Genomic DNA, 17,713 nt, shown 5'->3' with positions numbered 1-17,713 from the left:
GTTGCTTTGTGTTGGGGTGGAGAACTGTCAAGCATGACTAAATGTAAATAATTTCAGAGTGACGTCAAGACTCAATCCCGGTATGGTTAAGAACGATAGTAAGAGAAGAGTGTGTAGAGTGTCTCCAGTTACCTGTGTGAGGGTGAAGGAGGCCACAGATCTGTCATCATACAGCAGAATGTTGATGGTGTCCAGGGCCCACGTACTCTCACCCAGCAGACCTGACTTCAGAGACATCATCACTCGCCACGCCTCTGGGGTTCCTGTGGAGAACACAGGGGTTAGAGGAGGAAGGTTTGTAATTAATACCTGTCACATATATCAAGATGATCACCATCATCCCAGTGCTAGTTTGACTTTACAGGGTATTAGAAAGACATTAGAAAGATCTCTTACCAGTGTCTTTTGAGGTAATTTTGCGACGTGGCTTGAAAACGGGCATGGTGGCCTCTACAGATCCTAGAGGGTAGTTGAGATCTCTCAGCAGGTTAGGTGCGACTTGGCCTGGGTGCCCATTACCCTGCCCTGGCATGGGCATCCCTGGTTTGCCTGGCATCTTCATGGAGCCCATAAAGACAGCTTTGTTGGGGGACATGCGTGCCTCCATGGAGCGTTGGAAGGAGCCGGGGCTGGGGGCTCGGGGCAGGTGGTTGGCCATGGAGGGGGAGGTCTGGTATGCAGAGGGGGGCTGGCGGGAGGACATGGGGGTCATACCACCTGACATGTAGGAGGACTGGCGATGGCCTCCGTGCCCAAGCCACTGACCATCCTGGATGGGTCGGCCCTCCAAATCATCTCCTCTCCCCATAGGACCATATGGCGGTACCTGGGAGGGTGCCCCCTGTCTGTTGGGGTAGGGATAACCCATGTCTGTCCTGGAGGGCCACATGTTGGGCCCCTGGGGTCCTTCCACTCCGTTGTTAGAGGGTGGCCCCCCGGACATCATCTGGGGGCCCATGGGGTGCTGCCCCTGGCCAGAGGCCTGCATGCGCTCTCGGCTATAGGGGGAAGGGTAGGGGAACTGGCCCTGCATGGGCCTCCTCTCAGGTCCAGAGTAACCAGTGGTGTAGTGGTTGTACATGTCAGGCTGCTGGCCCCTATACTGCATGGCATACATCTCCCCCTCATGTCTCTTTGCTGGGGGGCCATACATCTCCCCCTCATGTCTCTTTGCTGGAGGGCCGTACATCTCCCCCTCATGTCTCTTTGCTGGGGGGCCGTACATCTCCCCCTCATGTCTCTTTGCTGGGGGGCCGTACATTTCCCCCTCATGTCTCTTTGCTGGGGGGCCGTACATCTCCCCCTCATGTCTCTTTGCTGGGGGGCCGTACATCTCCCCCTCATGTCTCTTTGCTGGGGACCCGTACATCTCCCCCTCATGTCTCTTTGCTGGGGGGCCGTACATCTCCCCCTCATGTCTCTTTGCTGGGGACCCGTACATCTCCCCCTCATGTCTCTTTGCTGGGGGGCCGTACATCTCCCCCTCATGTCTCTTTGCTGGGGGGCCGTACATCTCCCCCTCATGTCTCTTTGCTGGGGGGCCGTACATGCTCTCCATGGGGCGCTTGTAGCCATGTGGAGAAGCAAAAGATTCCAAGGTGATTATTTTATTATAATAACATTCAATACTAAACCAATCATTAATTTAAACTCTGCTGTGCCTGCATCACGAGGCCTGCTCAATGAGCTCCTTAGTGTGTCTGTCTCTCACCTGTTGTTGAGGGTACATCCCTGAGGGGTGCATTCCATATGACATGCCAGGGTACTGCTGCGCGTAGCCTTCGTGTCTGCAGAGGAGGAATTCAATTAGTCGCTGAGGAACAGAAAGGAAGTTTCTAGACATCAACACAAACACTATTATGGTGGATGGTGGTGCTCCTCACCTCTGCTGGGAGGGGTATCTGTTGGGAGAGTAAATGCTGCCCTCGCTGTTGGAAGGTCCCATGTTGCTCTGGTTCCCGGGGGGGCCCATGCTCCCCTCCATCCCCATCAGATGGTCTGGTCTGAAAGACAGACAGTCAAGCCTTCAGATTGCATGAATACATGTTAACAAGGCAGAATTGGTTTCTAAACTGCTTACCTCCTGTCGTAGCCTGGTCCATATGGGTAGGGGGAGCGCTGGCCCATGCCTGATGTAGACCTGCCATACATATCCTGTATGCCACCACTGGTCATCTGGCCTGGCATGTAGGGCTCCCCTCCTGCCACTGTGGAGAATGACCAGAGGAACAAAGTATGAATGGACAATATGCTGGAAACACAGTGTATATTTCTAGTGTTGTTGATGTAATGGTTTATTCTCTAGGTGGCAATAGTCTCCTACTAATAATAATCTCTTTCTGCACGATCAGGAGATCCTGCAATGCCCTGACAACCCAGCTATGTTATTCACTCAGAGACAACATTTCTCAGAACCCAGCATCCAAACTCCAATCATCCTCTGCTCTCAGAGGTGAGCCAGTCCAAATGAACAGTCAGTCAAATCAGGTGTTGACCAAAAGACAGGGGAAAAAAACAGCATAGGTAAAAAAGGGAAAATGGAAAGATGAAGTTAGGACGAGAGACAATGACATCAGAGTGACTAATACATGCAAACAGCTTTGACGTTCCAGTCATAACAGTAAAACACAGGTATCTGTCCGCTCTGCACACCACCAGCCAGCCTGCCCGGCACGGACATGTGCTCAGACAGGCAACTAACAACCCTAGTAGAGGACACAAAGTGTCCATCGCACTGCTGGACCTCTAGATGTAAGTTTCTGTAAAACATTACAATAATGTTTTAAAAAATATATATATTGTTGTCACACGCAATTTAGTCTGGTGTGATGTTCTTAAAAAGTTCTGAGCAAGTCGCAGTAGGACTATGCTCTGCATTGGTCATGTTTGTACAACTCATCAGCTTATTGATGTGTACTGTATGGTGGTACGTCTGTGCCAGTGCCTGGGTCCATGTTCTACTCACCCTTTCTCATGCCAACGAAGGGGTCCTTCTCGTACTGCATCCTCATCATCATGTTAGGGGGCATGTTGACCCCCTGCTGGTACACACCCCCAGAGCCCACCAGGGGGAGAGAGTTACGTTTCTGGAAGGCCGGGTCGCTCACCTCAGAGAACGGGTCCTGCACACTCACAACACTGCTCCTAGAGATAGAGGGAGAGGGGTAAAAGGTGAGGATCTAGACCAGGGCTGTCAAATTCAATTTCCCCCGGGGGGCGCATTCGGTCTTCAACGAGGTCTGTAGGGCCACATTGAAAAGGTGCTATATTTCCTTGTTGTCAAAATTTGCTAAAAATAGTCCATTGTTCTTGGAATTTATTTAGGGTGATTATTGAGCTGGACACAGTCAAGAAACTGTATGAATAAAGGTCCTTTATTATTTCTACACACTTTTCATTAGGTTTTAGTCCATTTAAAGATTACTGAGTTTGTTTCCCCCACAAATCACATTTGATTATAAATTTTTTTACTCAAGCCACCCGCGGGCCGGATTGGACCCCCTCGTTGCCCAGATTCGACCCGTGGGCCATATGTTTGACACACCTGATCTAGACACTTTAATATACAGTGCTTCGGAAAGTATTCAGTATTGACTTTTCCCACATTGTTACGTTACAGCTTTATTCTAAAATGGATTATATAACAAAAACTCCTCAGCAATCTACACACAATACCACATAATGACAAAGCGAAAAAAGTTTATTTAAAATGTTTATGTTTGAACATTTATTAAACATAAAAAACAGAAATAGTATTCAGACCCTTTGTTATGAGACTCGAAATTGAGCTCAGGCGCATCCTGTTCACATTGATCATCCTTGGATTGTTTCTACAACTTGATTGGACTCCACCTGTGGTAAAATCAGTTGATTGGACATGATTTGGAAAGGCACACAACTGTCTAAATATGGTCCCACAGTTGCCAGTGCATGTCAGAGCAAAAACCAAGCCATTAGGTCAAAGGAATTGTTCGTAGCGCTCTGAGACCGGATTGTGTCGAGGCACAGATCTGGGAAGGGTACCAAAACATTTCTGCAGCATTGAAGTTCCCCAAGAACACATTCTTAAATGGAAGAAGTTTGGAACCACCAAGACTCTTCCTATAGCTGGCCGCCCAGCCACACTGAGCAACCGGTGGAGAAGGGCCTTGGTCAGAGAGGTAACTTTGACAGAGCTCTAGAGTTCCTCTGTGGAGATGGGAGAACCTTCCAAAAAGGACAACCATCTCTGCATCACTCCACCAATCAGGCCTTCATGGTAGTGTGGCCAGACGGAAGCCACTCCACAGTAAAAGGCATATGCTTGGAGTTTGCCAAAAGGCACTTAAAGACTCTCAGACCATTAGAAACAAGATTCTCTGGTCTGATGAAACCTAGATTGAACTCTTTGGCCTGAATTCCAAGCGTCACGTCTGGAAGAAACCTGGCACCATCCCTACAGTGAAGCATGGTGGTGGCAGCATCATGCTGTGGGGATGTTTTTCAGCGTCAGGGACTAGGAGACTACTCAGGATTGATGCAAAGATGAATGGAGCAAAGTACAGAGAGTTCCTTGATAAAAACCTGCTCCAGAGCACTCAGGACCTCAGACTGCGGCGAAGGTTCACCTTCCAACAGGACAACCCTAAGCACACAGCCAAAGACAACGCAGGAGTGGCTTCAGGACAAGTCTCTGAATGTCCTTGAGTGGCCCAGCCAGAGCATGGACTTGAACCCGATCTAACATCTCTTGGAAGACCTGAAAATAGCTGTGCAGTTACCCTTCCCATCCAAAATGACAGAGCTTGAGAAGATCTGCAGAGAAGAATGGGAGAAACTACCCAAATACAGGTGTTCCAAGCTTATAGCATCATACCCAAGAAGACTTTAATCGCTGCCAAAGGTGCTTCAACAAAGTACTGAGTAAAGGGTCTGAATACTTATGTAAATGTGATATTTCCGTCTTCTTTTTATAAATTAGCAAATCTTTTGAAAAACCTCTTTTTGCTTTGTCATTATGGAGTATTGTGTGTAGATTGATGAGGAAAAAAACAATTTAATTAATTTTAAAATAAAGCTGTAACCTAACAAAATATGGAAAAAGTCAAGGGGTCTGAATACTTTCTGAAGGCACTGTACGTACAGTGATACTAACTGAGGTAAAGAGGATATATATGGTATGTATACATACAAACACAGTCACATACACTCTCAGCAGTGAGAGTGCTTGAATGAGAGGGGATCATGGTATACCTGCTGGCTGGGATGGGGGTGACCTGTCCCTGGGGGGTGGTGGCTGGGGTGGGAGGCTTCAGGTCACCTGACATCTCTGCCATGGAGCTGCTGCCTGATGACTGTGGGGTCTGGGGGCCCTGAACGGACCCTGAGTTAGCTGTTAGAAAGCACGTAAGATAAAGGGAGAGAAAGAGAGAGATAGGGAGGGAGCAGAGAGGGGGAACATTTTTAAATCACCTTTATTGGGTCAAAACCCTACAGTACATAAACATTCAACCCTCAGTTGTCATGCGCCGTTGTCATGCACCGTGCTCATGTGTAGCAGCCTGTAATAAAAATTTGAGAGAGAGAGAAATGAAGAGAGGAGAGAGAGATACAAGGAAAGAGAGAACATTTGAGAGAGAGATAGAACACACAGTTGGTTACAAATTAACAGGAAATGTCCAATTTAGGCAGATTTAGCGTGGGGGGAGCTGAGGAGCGGGGGTTAGGGGGTTGAGAGGGGTTTCCCAGGCCAAAACCTCTTAGTCATTTCATGTGACCCTGAAATTCCCTGTTTCCAGCATTTCCCTTATGTAAATGTAACAACCATGCCACCACCATGGCCAAGGACAGGGGTGACATACAGTGCCTTCGGAAAGTATTCAGACCCCTTGACTTTTTCCACATTTTGTTAGGTTACAGCCTTATTCTAAAATGTATTAAATTGTCCCCCCCCCCCCCCCCCATCAATCTACACACAATACCCCCATAATGACAAAGCAAAAACAGGTTTTTAGAAATGTTTGCTCATTTATAAAAAAATACAAAATAGAAATATCGCATTTACATAAGTATTCAGACCCTTTACTCAGTACTTTGTTGAAGCACGTTTGGCAGCAATTACATCCTCGAGTCTTCTTGGCTATGACGCTGCAAGCTTGGCACACCTATATTTGGGGAGTTTCTCTCATTCTTCTGTGCAGATCCTCTCAGGCTCTGTTAGGTTGGATGGGGAGTATTGCTGTACAGCTATTTTCAGGCCTCTCCAGAGATGTTCAAGTCCGGGCTCTAGCTGGGGCAGTCAAGGACATTCAAAAACTTGTCCCGAAGCAACTCCTGGCTTGTCCCGAAGCCACTCCGGATCTCTCTGTACTTTGCTTTGTTCATCTTTCCCTCGATCCTGAGTAGTCTCCCAGTCCCTGCTACTGAAAAACACCCCCACAGCATTATGCTGCCACCAACATGCTTCACTGTAGGGATGGTGCCAGGTTTCCTCCAAAAGTGACACTTGGCATTCATCAGACCAGGGAATCTTTTTGGTACCTTTCCCCAGATCTGTGCCTCAACACAATCCTTTGACCTCATGGCTTGGTTTTTCCGTTGACATGCTCTGTCAACTGTGGGACCTTATATAGACACGTGTGTGCCTTTCCAAATAATGTCCAATCAATATCATTTACCACAGCTGGACCTCAAGTTGTAGAAACATCTCAAGGATGATCAATGGAGGTGCAGCGGTATAAGGCACTGCTTTGCAGTGCTTGAGGCGTCACTACAGACCCGGGTTCAATCACAGGCTGTGTCACAGCCGGCCGTGACCGGGAGACCTATGCGGCGCACAATTGTCCCAGTGTTTGGCCAGCCAGGATTTCCCTGTCCCATCGCGCTTTAGCAACTCCTTGTAGCGGGCTGGGCTCCTGCGACATCGGTTGCCAGCTGGACGGTGTTTCCTCCAAGACAGTGGCTGGGTGGCTGGGTTTAGCAGTGTGCCAAGAAGCAGTGCGGTTTGGCAGGGCCGTGTTTCGGAGGATGCACGGCGTCTCGACCTTCACCTCTCGCGAGTCCATAGGGGAGTTGCAGTGATGGGACAAGACTGTAAATATCAATTTGTTACAAAAAAAAGGATGATCAACGGAAACAGGATGCACCTGAGCTCAATTTCAAGTCTCATAGCAAATGGTCTGAATACTTATGTAAATAAGGTTTTTCTGTTTTTTATTTTTAATATATTTGCTATAAATTATTTAAAAAATTGTTTTTGCTTTGTCATTATGGAGTGTTGTGTGTAGATTCCTGAGGATGGTTTTTATTTAATCCATCTTAAAACAAGGCTGTAACATAACAAAATGTGGAAAAAGTCAGGCGGACTGAATACTTTCCGAAGGCACTGTATGTGAGGCCCCAAATCCTTTTAGCCTATCAGAGGGCCCGCTGGGGCCTATCTCACTAACAGGGTTGGGTAGGTTACTTTCTAAATGTATTCCGCTACAGTTACTAGTTACCTGTCCAAAACTGTAATCAGTAATGTAACTTTTGGATTTCCCAAACTCAGTAACATAATTTGATTACATTCAGTTACTTTTAGATGACTTTCCCCTTAAGAGGCATTAGAAGAAGACAAAAATGTATGTTACCAATTGAACAACATCTATTGCAGGATAAATACATGTTAAAGTTTACATAACTGGCCATATATGGATGTTAAATTTGACTTTATGGTTTGGTTGTGTAGGCTTCTTCTAACCCATCGCTTTCTACTGCATATAATAAATACTATGATAAAATTATATCTTTACATTAATATCTATAATTTATACGTCCAAAAGTGTATGTACCAACTACAGATTGCCCCTTTAAGTCTATCAAAAGTGTGCAAGTTTGAGCATGTGTCCATTAGGTCTGTGGATTATTAATTATTTTACAGCATGAATTAGTCCCACTTTTATTCCATAGGCTGGGATCTGCATTATGCAGCTGTTGCAAGAGTGCATTTTTCACTGGCTGTCCACTGGTTTCAAAAACAATGATTGATAGGCAGCTTAAACTTCTTGAATTCAACCATTATTGGGTTCAAATACACATTTAGATTTGTGAACAGCCATCCACAACAACCACAGTCTATAAGGCGCAAGCAAATAGCTAAATGAGAGAGCAGCAGTGTGATTCACATCAATGCGGTGTGTAGATATTAATAATCAGTGATATCCAGATCGGCGTAAACTACACCACTGCTGTCATCCTTACCTCCAAGAGTTTATTCAAGTTGGATAATCTGTGGATGCCGACAGCAGTCGCACCATTGGAAGACATAGCTTGGACTGTAGCCTACAAAAGTCTATTCATGCTCTTTTCCCGCAATCCATCAAACGCATTTGTTGTGCCATCATAGTGGTCTCTGAGTTGTGGTCAGAAATGCCTAGGTGGTACAAACTTACACTTGCGCCCTTTTTCAATACTGATTTGAATGTTATTAAGAAAACAGAGAAGTGTCAAACATTTTTTTTTCGCAAACATCCTTTCCAAATGTAAAAGTAATCCTTGACGAAATCATCTAGTTTTTCAAAAGTGTCTGTCATCTGATTACAATATTTTGCTGGTAACGTGACAGATTACAGTTACCATTTTTTGTAATCCCTTACATGTAATTTATCACATGTAATCCAATACTCCCCAACCCTGCTCACTAACCACCACTCATTAACACGAGCCTCAGCACCTGCCTGCCGAGAGTAGAGGGGGAATGCAGGGACTGCTAAGAAGGAGCAGGAGAAGAGGAGGAAGAGAAGAAGAAGGGGGAGGGGGAGGAAGAGAAAGCCTCTCTGTGGGAATAGCTCATTGGAGAGCACCAAATTTGCCGCAGTCTCTGTGGAGAGTTTTATTTTGCAGCTTTTTGAAGATCGTTTTCCATTTTTGGCAGGGTGAACTCAGTGAGGGGTTCATGTGGAGGTTATACCTGAGGGCTCAACTGTAGTTAAAACACAAAGGGGGGAGGGTGTCTGTAAGGGCGAGGCTCACCCACATGCAGGCTGTACTGTACTATACTGTATTCTGCACTCCCTACAGTATATCAGAGAGAGTAACAGACTACTGTACCAGAGACCCGGCCATGCTACACTTCACTCAGGGGTAAGGTTTCTAGAATGATATGAAGCAAGTATCAGACCATATGATGCATAAATTGTATGATGCCATGGCTATACATTTTTCAGCGCATAGGAATATTCAATTATTGAAGGTCTGTAACAACACAGGAAATGATGTAATGCCACGCCGCATTACACATGAAGACCCTACAAAGCGAAAGAGGAAAAAGGCATGTATGCAGTAGGAATGAAGGAAAACATGATCGCTAGTTTTAGAAGATAAGAGATGCTGGATATGTGAATGAGCGTTTAGTGTAGCAGCTCCTCTCTGCACCGCACGCCTCTAACAGGAATAAAGAATGGCTTAAAAAATTCATACTACTTCTGAATTATTCAACAATACCCCCTGCCGCCACAACAGTTAGAGGGTAGAGGGAGTGAGGGAGGGAGGGAGGGAGGGAGGGAGGGAGGAAAAGGGGATACCTAGTCAGTTGCACAACTGACTGCATTCAACCAAAATGTGTCTTCTGCATTTAACCCAATCCCTCTGAATCAGAGAGGTGCGGGGGGCTGCCTTAATCCACGTCATCATGTCTGTATGTCTGTTTCATATCAATTCAAATGTATTTATAAAGCCACTTTTACATCAGCAGATGTCACAAAGTGCTATACAGAAAAAACTCCAAACAGCATGTCTGTCTTCCTGCCTATTTGTCTGTCTAGCTGCCTGCCTAATTGTCTGTCTGCCTATTTTTCTGCCTGCCTGCCTGCTGCATCTGAGGGATGGGAGCAGTTGTTGTCGGGGGTTAACTTCCTTGCTCAAAGGCAGAACTGTAGATTTTCCAACTTTGCCGGCTTGGGGATTTGAACCTTCGGTTACTGGTCCAGCGCTCTTAACCTATAGGCTACCTGCCTCCCAGAGAGAGAGAGGGATAGAGAGAAAGAGGGAGAGAGACTGATGCTTTCAGTGGGGCTGGGAGAGAGGGAGCAAGGGAGCAAGGGACAGAGGGGGAGAAAAGGAGTGGGCATGGGGGGTGGGGGTCTTTGGGATTCTCCTCTCTCCAGGATATCTCCTCTGCTCCATAGCCAAGCAACTCAGAAAGTGAACAATGGATCCAGTGGTTACTGAAAGGTTAACAGCATTCCTATCCCTCAGATGCCGCAGGCAGACAAACAGGCAGGCAGACAGACATGCTGTTCTGAGTTTTAGGCTGGGTTTCTGTATAGCACTATGTGACATCTGCCGATGTAAAAATGGCTTTATAAATACATTGGATTTGATTTGAAACAGGCATACAGACAGACAAGCATATAAACAGACAGGCAGGCAGAGAGACAACACTGGGTTGGAGGCAGACAGAAAGTAAGGCAGACAGGCAGGCAGACAGACAGACTGGGATACAGATAGGCATACAGGCAGGCAGACAGACAACACTGGGAAGGAGGCAGGCAGAAAGACAGGTAGACAGGCAGGCAACACTAGGAGGGAGGGGACATTTACACAGCGTGAACTCAAGTGCCCTTTATTCTACGTTCAGAGAGAGAGAGAAATGAGGGAGCGAGAGGAAGAGAGAAAGGTGTGTGTGAGTGTAAAGGTTGATGAAATAAGACAGAAAGCGCTGGCTCACAGGTGTGTGTGAGTGTAAAGGTTGATGACATAAGGCAGAAAGCGCTGGCTCACAGGTGTGTGTGAGTGTAAAGGTTGATGACATAAGGCAGAAAGCAGTGGCTCACAGGTGTGTGTCAGAGTGAATAGAGGTTGACTGGAGGTCAGCATTGTTTATATTCATTACTCCAGCCTCATGAATCAATCTCAGGGGGATCCCCCTCCCCTCCTCCGACTCCTCCCTCCCAACAACTCCTCTTTGCTGCTCAACAGCTTTCTCTACTCTGTGACATCATCACCTAGCTGTCAGCTATACATGGAGCCTGCTTCATTGACATGCTCAGTGAAGCAGGCAGCCAGGCAGGCACCTGGGAGCAGGATGGATGGCTGGATAGATAGAGGGATAGTTAGTAGATGTTAGAGATAGATAGACAGATAGACAAATCAGGCCAACATGAGGTCTCATCTGTGTTAAGAGCACAGTGCGGACATGGTTCTCTCTCCACTTCAATCAATCACACAGCACTATGTCATCTACTGTAAGTGAAGGTAATAGGGACTGCTCTGGTTCTTAAATGTACACATATTTCATTCTGTTTCAGCTTACGGTCATTTCTATTTTAGCGTATGTTCCAGTAAATAGACGCACTGACCTGGCTCAACATGAAGGTAAATATTAATATCAGAAGGTTATGTCTCCATCAACAGTCTAAGAGGCTGGGATGCAGACATATGCCTGAGTAGGTGTGTGTCTACATGTGTGTGTGTGTGTGTGTGTGTGTGTGTGTGTGTGTGTGTGTGTGTGTGTGTGTGTGTGTGTGTGTGTGTGTATGTGTGTGTGTGTGTGTGTGTGTGTGTGCTGAAGGTAGGTACTCCTCTCCAGCCCTTTAGTAAAAGCAATCTGGTGTGACTCAGGCAGCTGAGGTATTGGTGTTCTATTTAAAAAGCAGGGTAGGTCACTCTTCTCATCACCACTCTGAATTAGAGATGTGACCTTCACACTCCAGCTCTCTCTCCTTAGCTGGGCACAGTGATTGTGCTTAGAAACACTGTCAGGGACAACATGCAAATCAAAAACTTTGTCTTATAAATAGCATACCAGCGTAACCCAGAATTACATGACTTAACATTTTTAACACAGCAATCACATCAAGCCATATCTCTGCTTAGAGGTGCTGTCACTTGATTGTTTTTAATGTTGTTCAAAATGCTATTCCAAGACACCATACTAGTCCGAGAAAAGGCACACATTCTCCCATCTAGTAAGACTGTCTTGCTGGTGCATTGATGTCAGCATACAGTACAGTTTCACCTGATACAGTGTAAAATCATTACTATCATCATCACAATCATCATCATCATCATCATCAGTGTCAGTGCCGGTCCTTACCAGGAGAGGGCGGCTGCACCTTGGCCTGCTTCCTGTTTTCCCCCCCAGTCCCAGTGTTGCTGTCGGCCGGCTGGTCCTCTCCTCGCTCCACCTTACACTCATAGGCAAACAGGTACTGGATGTACTGCTTCTTCAGACAGCTGGCGGAGCTACTGGAGGTACCAACACTCAGATTGGTGGACAGCTCACGCCACTTCTTGTTCTTGTTCACCTTTGAGGGGAGGGGAGAGGATGTATAGAGGAGAGGAAGGATGGTAAGGGTGACAGGAAAGCATTAATACAATGGCATGTTAGTCCACTGTATGTATCCTGGCTTGAAACTACTAAACATTTGCTTTGCCCCACTTCAAAGCTACTACCAAATTAGTGATATTGACAAGTCTAATAAACCACATCGATAGTGTATAGCACTACGGTATTTCAGTCCAGCAATACATGAGAAAAGCACTGATATTTCAGTCCTGTAAGACATAAAGCAGTATATTTCAGTCCTGTAAGACATAATGAAATGAAGTCCGTGGTTGTCTCTCACCAGAGCTAGGCCCCCTATCTCCCTGACAGCCATGTAGAGTCTGCAGAGGTCCAGGGGCTTCTTGCCCACAGCGGGAAGGTGGGGGACAGGTGTACCCCTCTCCTCCATGAAGGACAGATACCGGTCCACCCAGCCACGCCTCTCCGGCTCCCCACCCATATCATACAGGCGCGTGATTCGTTCGTTAGTCATGGTGGACGAGTTGAGCTTCTGAGTCGGAAGAGATGGAGAGAGATATGGAATTAGCTCCAACCTTGCAAACTTACACAACTACTGAAATCAGTCATTGTACTGGAAAAAAACAACAAGAAATAAAACATTGGAAGATATTGGTTAAAATATAAGGAGGCGTGTCATACAGGGCTGGAGGGAGTCTTTGGCCAGACGGGGCTGCTGATGCTGTCACTGTCATCCCCATGGTAGGAGGACAGGCTGGCTGGGCTGGGGGACACGGGAGAGGGGACAAGCATGGCACCAGGGGTGGTGGGCTGGGAGACACACTGGGATACACTGTGCCCATCCTGAAACAGAGAGAGAGATAAACAGAGAGAGAGACAGAGGGAGAGAGACAGAGGGAGAGAGAGACAGAGGGAGAGAGGGACAGAGGGAGAGAGACAGAGACAGAGGGAGAGAGAGACAGAGGGAGAGAGACAGAGGGAGAGAGAGACAGAGGGAGAGAGAGCCAGAGAGAGCGATAAATATTTATATATATTTATATATATATATATATATATATATATATATATATATATATATAGAGAGAGAGAGAGAGAGAGAGAGAGAGAGAGAGAAAGAGAGAGAGAGAAAAGGAGGACAAAAACCAAGGGTGAGCACTTGTTGAGTCTTATGTAGGGTTTCCACCACTTCCAAATTCGCCAGACAAAGATCCGCCCCCATTAATTTTCAACAGGAGCACGAGGAGCAATGCACAGGGGATTGTGGGAAGGTGAGAGGTGGGAGCCCTGCTAGCGGAGCGGTAGAACAAGTTCAGCTCTGCTCTACTTTATACAAATTGAACATGGCCACCACTGCAATTAACCAATCAAGTGAGGAGCAGATGTTTGCTTGAAAATCTTCCGTTCATGAAACATAGTTCTGCGTGTCATTAGTTCCCGGGCATGCACAACCAATAGAGATGGAGGAAAGCCGATCATCGCTGTGTATGGTTTTCCAATTCAGGATGATTTTGCTTTGATACACTCTTAGAAAAAAGGGTTCCAAAAGGGTTCTTCGGCTGTCCTCGTAGGATAACCCTGTTTGGTTCCAGGTCAAATCCTTTTTGGTTCCATGTCAAATCCTTTTTGGTTCCATGTAGAACTTTCTGTGGTTCTACCTGGGACAAAAAAGGGTTCTTCAAAGGGTTCTCCTATGGGGACAGCCGAAGAACCCTTTTAGGTTCTAGATCACACAAGCATGTAGAATACATAGACAAAATCATAAGGTCAAGAGGATTGCAGAGACTGTTGGTGTTGATGGTGAGTGAAGAGAGATTTGCACAACAATGTTTGCTTATGCTGCTAGCTAGTTATAAACCTCAATCAACCTAAACCTCAAAACTGTGATCAAACCCAACATTTGTGAATGTGTTGAGTAAATTAAATTGTAAAATTTGCCCAGAAATGACCAGTAACACATATTATAACAGTGCTAATGATTCATGTATCATAACAATACAATGTTAATGTATTATAGTTTATGGCTCTTTCATTATACTTGTGTCATGACATTGATGATGATAGCTCACTTCCTGTAAAATACATAGGCCTACATACACATGACTGGGTACTTTGTGTAAAGGAAATTGTGGCTTTGAAATGCAAACATTGTTGTGCAAATCTCTCTTTAACCACCATCAACAACAACATCTCTACAATCCTCCTCCATGCCATTGACCTTCTGATTTTGTCTCTGTATTCTGAAATCATTCTCAGCAAATAAACAAGGTATAATTACAATGCTCCCCATGCCCCATTATTTTCCTTTTTGACATTTTAATTACCCTACAAATTGTCAGCTCCTTATTTTCATGTACAACACTGTACCTAGGGTTGCATTTGCACTAAACAATTTCATGTCAGAAAAATAATGTAGAAAATCTGGCTTATGGTTAGCATCATATTCATGATCTACTGGTATAATTTTTAAATTGAGAACATATAGCTAGCTCAACAATATACAATTGATGTGTGAGTTTAGCTTTTCTCTGCTTCAGATATACAATGACAAACACACATTGATTGCACATGTTCATTAGGTCAGTTTTGCCATCCTACTGTAGGCCTATGGCTGCATTGGTGATGCATGACATTATGATAAACTGCAAAATGGGTTCACATGGCTGATATCCTGAGACAGAGTGACAATCAAATAAAACCGATTGGAGAGCTCACATCTGGACAAAAATGTAATGTTAGTTTGAGAAAGCAACAAAGTAACACAGCAAATTCAAGACAGATCCCCTTCACACCTTTTTATTGCAAAATGAATGAACGTTGACACAAGTTCTTCTTAAATATTGTTTTTAAGTTAACAATTAAAACAAGTTTAAAAACTTAACTTCAATTAATCAACATAAATTAATCTAAATATAATTTCAAAATGTACAAATAATCTAACTTGTTTATAAATGTCAGACATCTTAGTAAGTAAGCTACTATTACTAAAGCATCATTTCTAGGTGAACAAAAAAGTCCTGTCATGATTTTCCTTCCAGGGTGAGGATAAAAGAGAGCCCCCCCCCCCCCTCTCCCACTAGAGAGGAAGGGGGGAAGTGGGCCAGTTTTATAACTTTAACGACCAGTCGTAAACTTTCTCTCTCTGGCCCGGCAGCATTGAACAAAGGAATATGATGTGTGTAGAGAGAGAATCGGACGCCAAAACTCTAACATCCAACAGTGGATAATGAAACAATATTTGTAACATAAAAAATATGGGAAATGGTTTGTGGGGATCCAAACAATAATTATGGCAAAAGTATATTGTTTTGTAAGGTCATTAAGGATGGTATTACAAGATAATGGTAACTCTACAAATGTATACATCCCAGTTATCAGATTTACATCTAAATGTTGTAATTTTATATGATTAAATTTGAAACCATTTGTGATAAGATTAAACATGATTTTAGCCTTCTTAATTAGATAACTGTTTTTCATTTAAACTTTTGCCAAGTCAGTAACCACGGCAACGTGAGCACAGACATTGTGGCAACGTGATGGAACCGCCCTCCAAGGCGAGTGCATAAAAGGACTCGCTGAAGAATTAACATATTAAACAGGTATACGTGCAGCGCGAGCTGAATACGCTGAAATGGTTGCAATTTCAATACAGACCAGCGTGACCGACAGCGTGAGCTGAATGTCACGAAATTGATAGAAACTCTCTAGACTACACAGGAACGTTCAGTCTGCAGCTGTTTATGTACTTTAGTCTAGTAAACTCGACCAAAGACCACCTCTGAAGGATCTTGTCTAATGAACACTCCGAGACAAAGAAGCCTACTACTACAACTACAAAGGACATAGTGACCTCTGGTGGACAAATCAGAGACCTCTGTCAAACTGACTCCCCATAGATAGATTTCAAAAGAGACAACAAAGACATACAAGTGTAAATATGTGTTGCATTTCTAAATCCATCCGAATGAGTGGTTGTTAGGGTGCTAAATATCCATATTTACGATGAGCGTATTTTCCACATGTATGTACAATAAGCCCACTCTGTGTATTTCTGTGTGATTCTTTAGTTAGTTAGTAAATAAATAATTAAGCCAATTTGTGTATCGGTGAATCATCATTTAGACAAGGGTTTGTGCAGATATATGAAGTCAACGACTTTCAGAATGAAACTGATATGAGGTAATAATGATTAATGGATGACTGGTATGAAAACGATATATTCTGATATATATTCTGATTCTTAATTCGGGAAACGCTAAGTCATTAAACTAACTTTTCCCGTGGTGCCCCAAGATTGCTAATGAGTTAATTGTTACCTGATTCATTTAATCATGTCTAATAATTAAACATAGTTAATTGATTTATTAAAATAACAGCATCAATGATAGCCACGTCACGACAGTCCCTACCAGAGGTGGCCAACCTTGTTCCACTTCCTGATCTACTGAGTGAGCAGACTTCTATTCCAGCACAGAAATAATACACATTATTATCAACTCATTAGGTTTGATAAGTTGAATCGGGAGTGTTAGTGCTGATCTGGAACAGAAGCCTGCACACCCAGCAGACCTCTGGGAGAAGGATTGGCCTGCTACAGTTGTAATACGTTTGTAGCCTACATTATGTGTGACTTTTAACTGTAATGTTGTATAAAACATTTACTAACATAAGTACACATACAACTCATGGCATATAAGGATATGCCAGCAGTCTCTTGGGACATTCACTGGGACCTCTTCATCTACAGACAGGCTTTTGCAGCTCTCCATATCTGAGGACAGACATCACAAAGAAACAGGCTTCATTGTATTTCAATTAGACAGCACGGACTAATATCTCTCTGTCTGTCTCCATAGTTTTCCTCTCTAGGGACTAGAACTGGAGAATATTTTCCTAATGTCATCCCACAATCTGCCTAATGTCATCCCACAATCTAACTAGTACACCTACTCCTTTTTCTGACAACTGGAGCAGAAAATCCTTTCACCCTCTTCCATTGCTGTTATCTTTAAACTAATTTGGGGCATGATATTTTAATTTACAATGATAAATAGGCTTACATCAAGATAGCAAGATAGATATGAAGTTAACTAGCTGATGATATTTCACTTAGCTATAATATGTAAAGTTGGCAAGCTAGATAGCTAATAAGCAGTTCATTAGCCTACACACAGTGGCCTGCTGTAGCTAACTAGCTAGCTAGCTAATAATGCATCGTTTTTTTACATTTTCAAAATGTATTTACTTACTTACTTACTCTCTATAGGTTCACGCCTACGCCCACAAAGCGGACAACCTTTAGCAGTGAAGAGTTGTCAAGCGGAGGCACCGCTTCTGGTCGAAACGGAATGTATTCCGGAATGTAGAGGAATGTATTTGTATATTGCTCTGTTCTTTCCTCACCCATACTTTTACTCCAACCCTGACTGTGTGTGAACAGAAAGCAAA

At 44.4% G+C, this 17,713-nt stretch overlaps 1 protein-coding gene and 1 long non-coding RNA gene across 5 annotated transcripts in view; both read right to left on the bottom strand.

The window, feature by feature from the left end:
* Positions 1 to 17,713, bottom strand: part of LOC110498372 (AT-rich interactive domain-containing protein 1B) — a 309,442-nt gene that overhangs the window by 3,692 nt on the left and 288,037 nt on the right. For all 4 annotated transcript variants that reach the window (XM_036954974.2, XM_090211433.1, XM_090211432.1 and 1 more), the window contains 10 exons: positions 12,947 to 13,108; positions 12,588 to 12,797; positions 12,056 to 12,266; positions 5,233 to 5,371; positions 2,966 to 3,144; positions 2,081 to 2,207; positions 1,884 to 2,003; positions 1,712 to 1,787; positions 397 to 1,564; positions 133 to 263 (listed from right to left, as the gene is read on the bottom strand). In XM_036954974.2, the coding sequence (XP_036810869.2) occupies positions 133 to 263; positions 397 to 1,564; positions 1,712 to 1,787; positions 1,884 to 2,003; positions 2,081 to 2,207; positions 2,966 to 3,144; positions 5,233 to 5,371; positions 12,056 to 12,266; positions 12,588 to 12,797; positions 12,947 to 13,108 (2,523 nt within the window). The remainder of the gene's footprint in view (positions 1 to 132; positions 264 to 396; positions 1,565 to 1,711; positions 1,788 to 1,883; positions 2,004 to 2,080; positions 2,208 to 2,965; positions 3,145 to 5,232; positions 5,372 to 12,055; positions 12,267 to 12,587; positions 12,798 to 12,946; positions 13,109 to 17,713) is intronic.
* Positions 15,045 to 17,713, bottom strand: part of LOC110498048 (uncharacterized) — a 2,707-nt gene continuing 38 nt past the window's right edge. Inside the window, exons 1-2 of the long non-coding RNA XR_002469766.3 lie at positions 17,523 to 17,713; positions 15,045 to 17,036 (exon numbers count right to left, since the gene is read on the bottom strand). The exon at positions 17,523 to 17,713 is cut by the window's right edge and continues 38 nt beyond it. This is a non-coding gene — a long non-coding RNA (uncharacterized LOC110498048). The remainder of the gene's footprint in view (positions 17,037 to 17,522) is intronic.

This window comes from Oncorhynchus mykiss, chromosome 19 (genome assembly GCF_057628025.1).
Source record: "Oncorhynchus mykiss isolate SJ-2025 chromosome 19, ASM5762802v1, whole genome shotgun sequence".
In the NCBI taxonomy this organism is placed as follows: Eukaryota; Metazoa; Chordata; class Actinopteri; order Salmoniformes; family Salmonidae; genus Oncorhynchus; species Oncorhynchus mykiss.
This window is presented reverse-complemented; position numbering and strand designations above follow the sequence as displayed.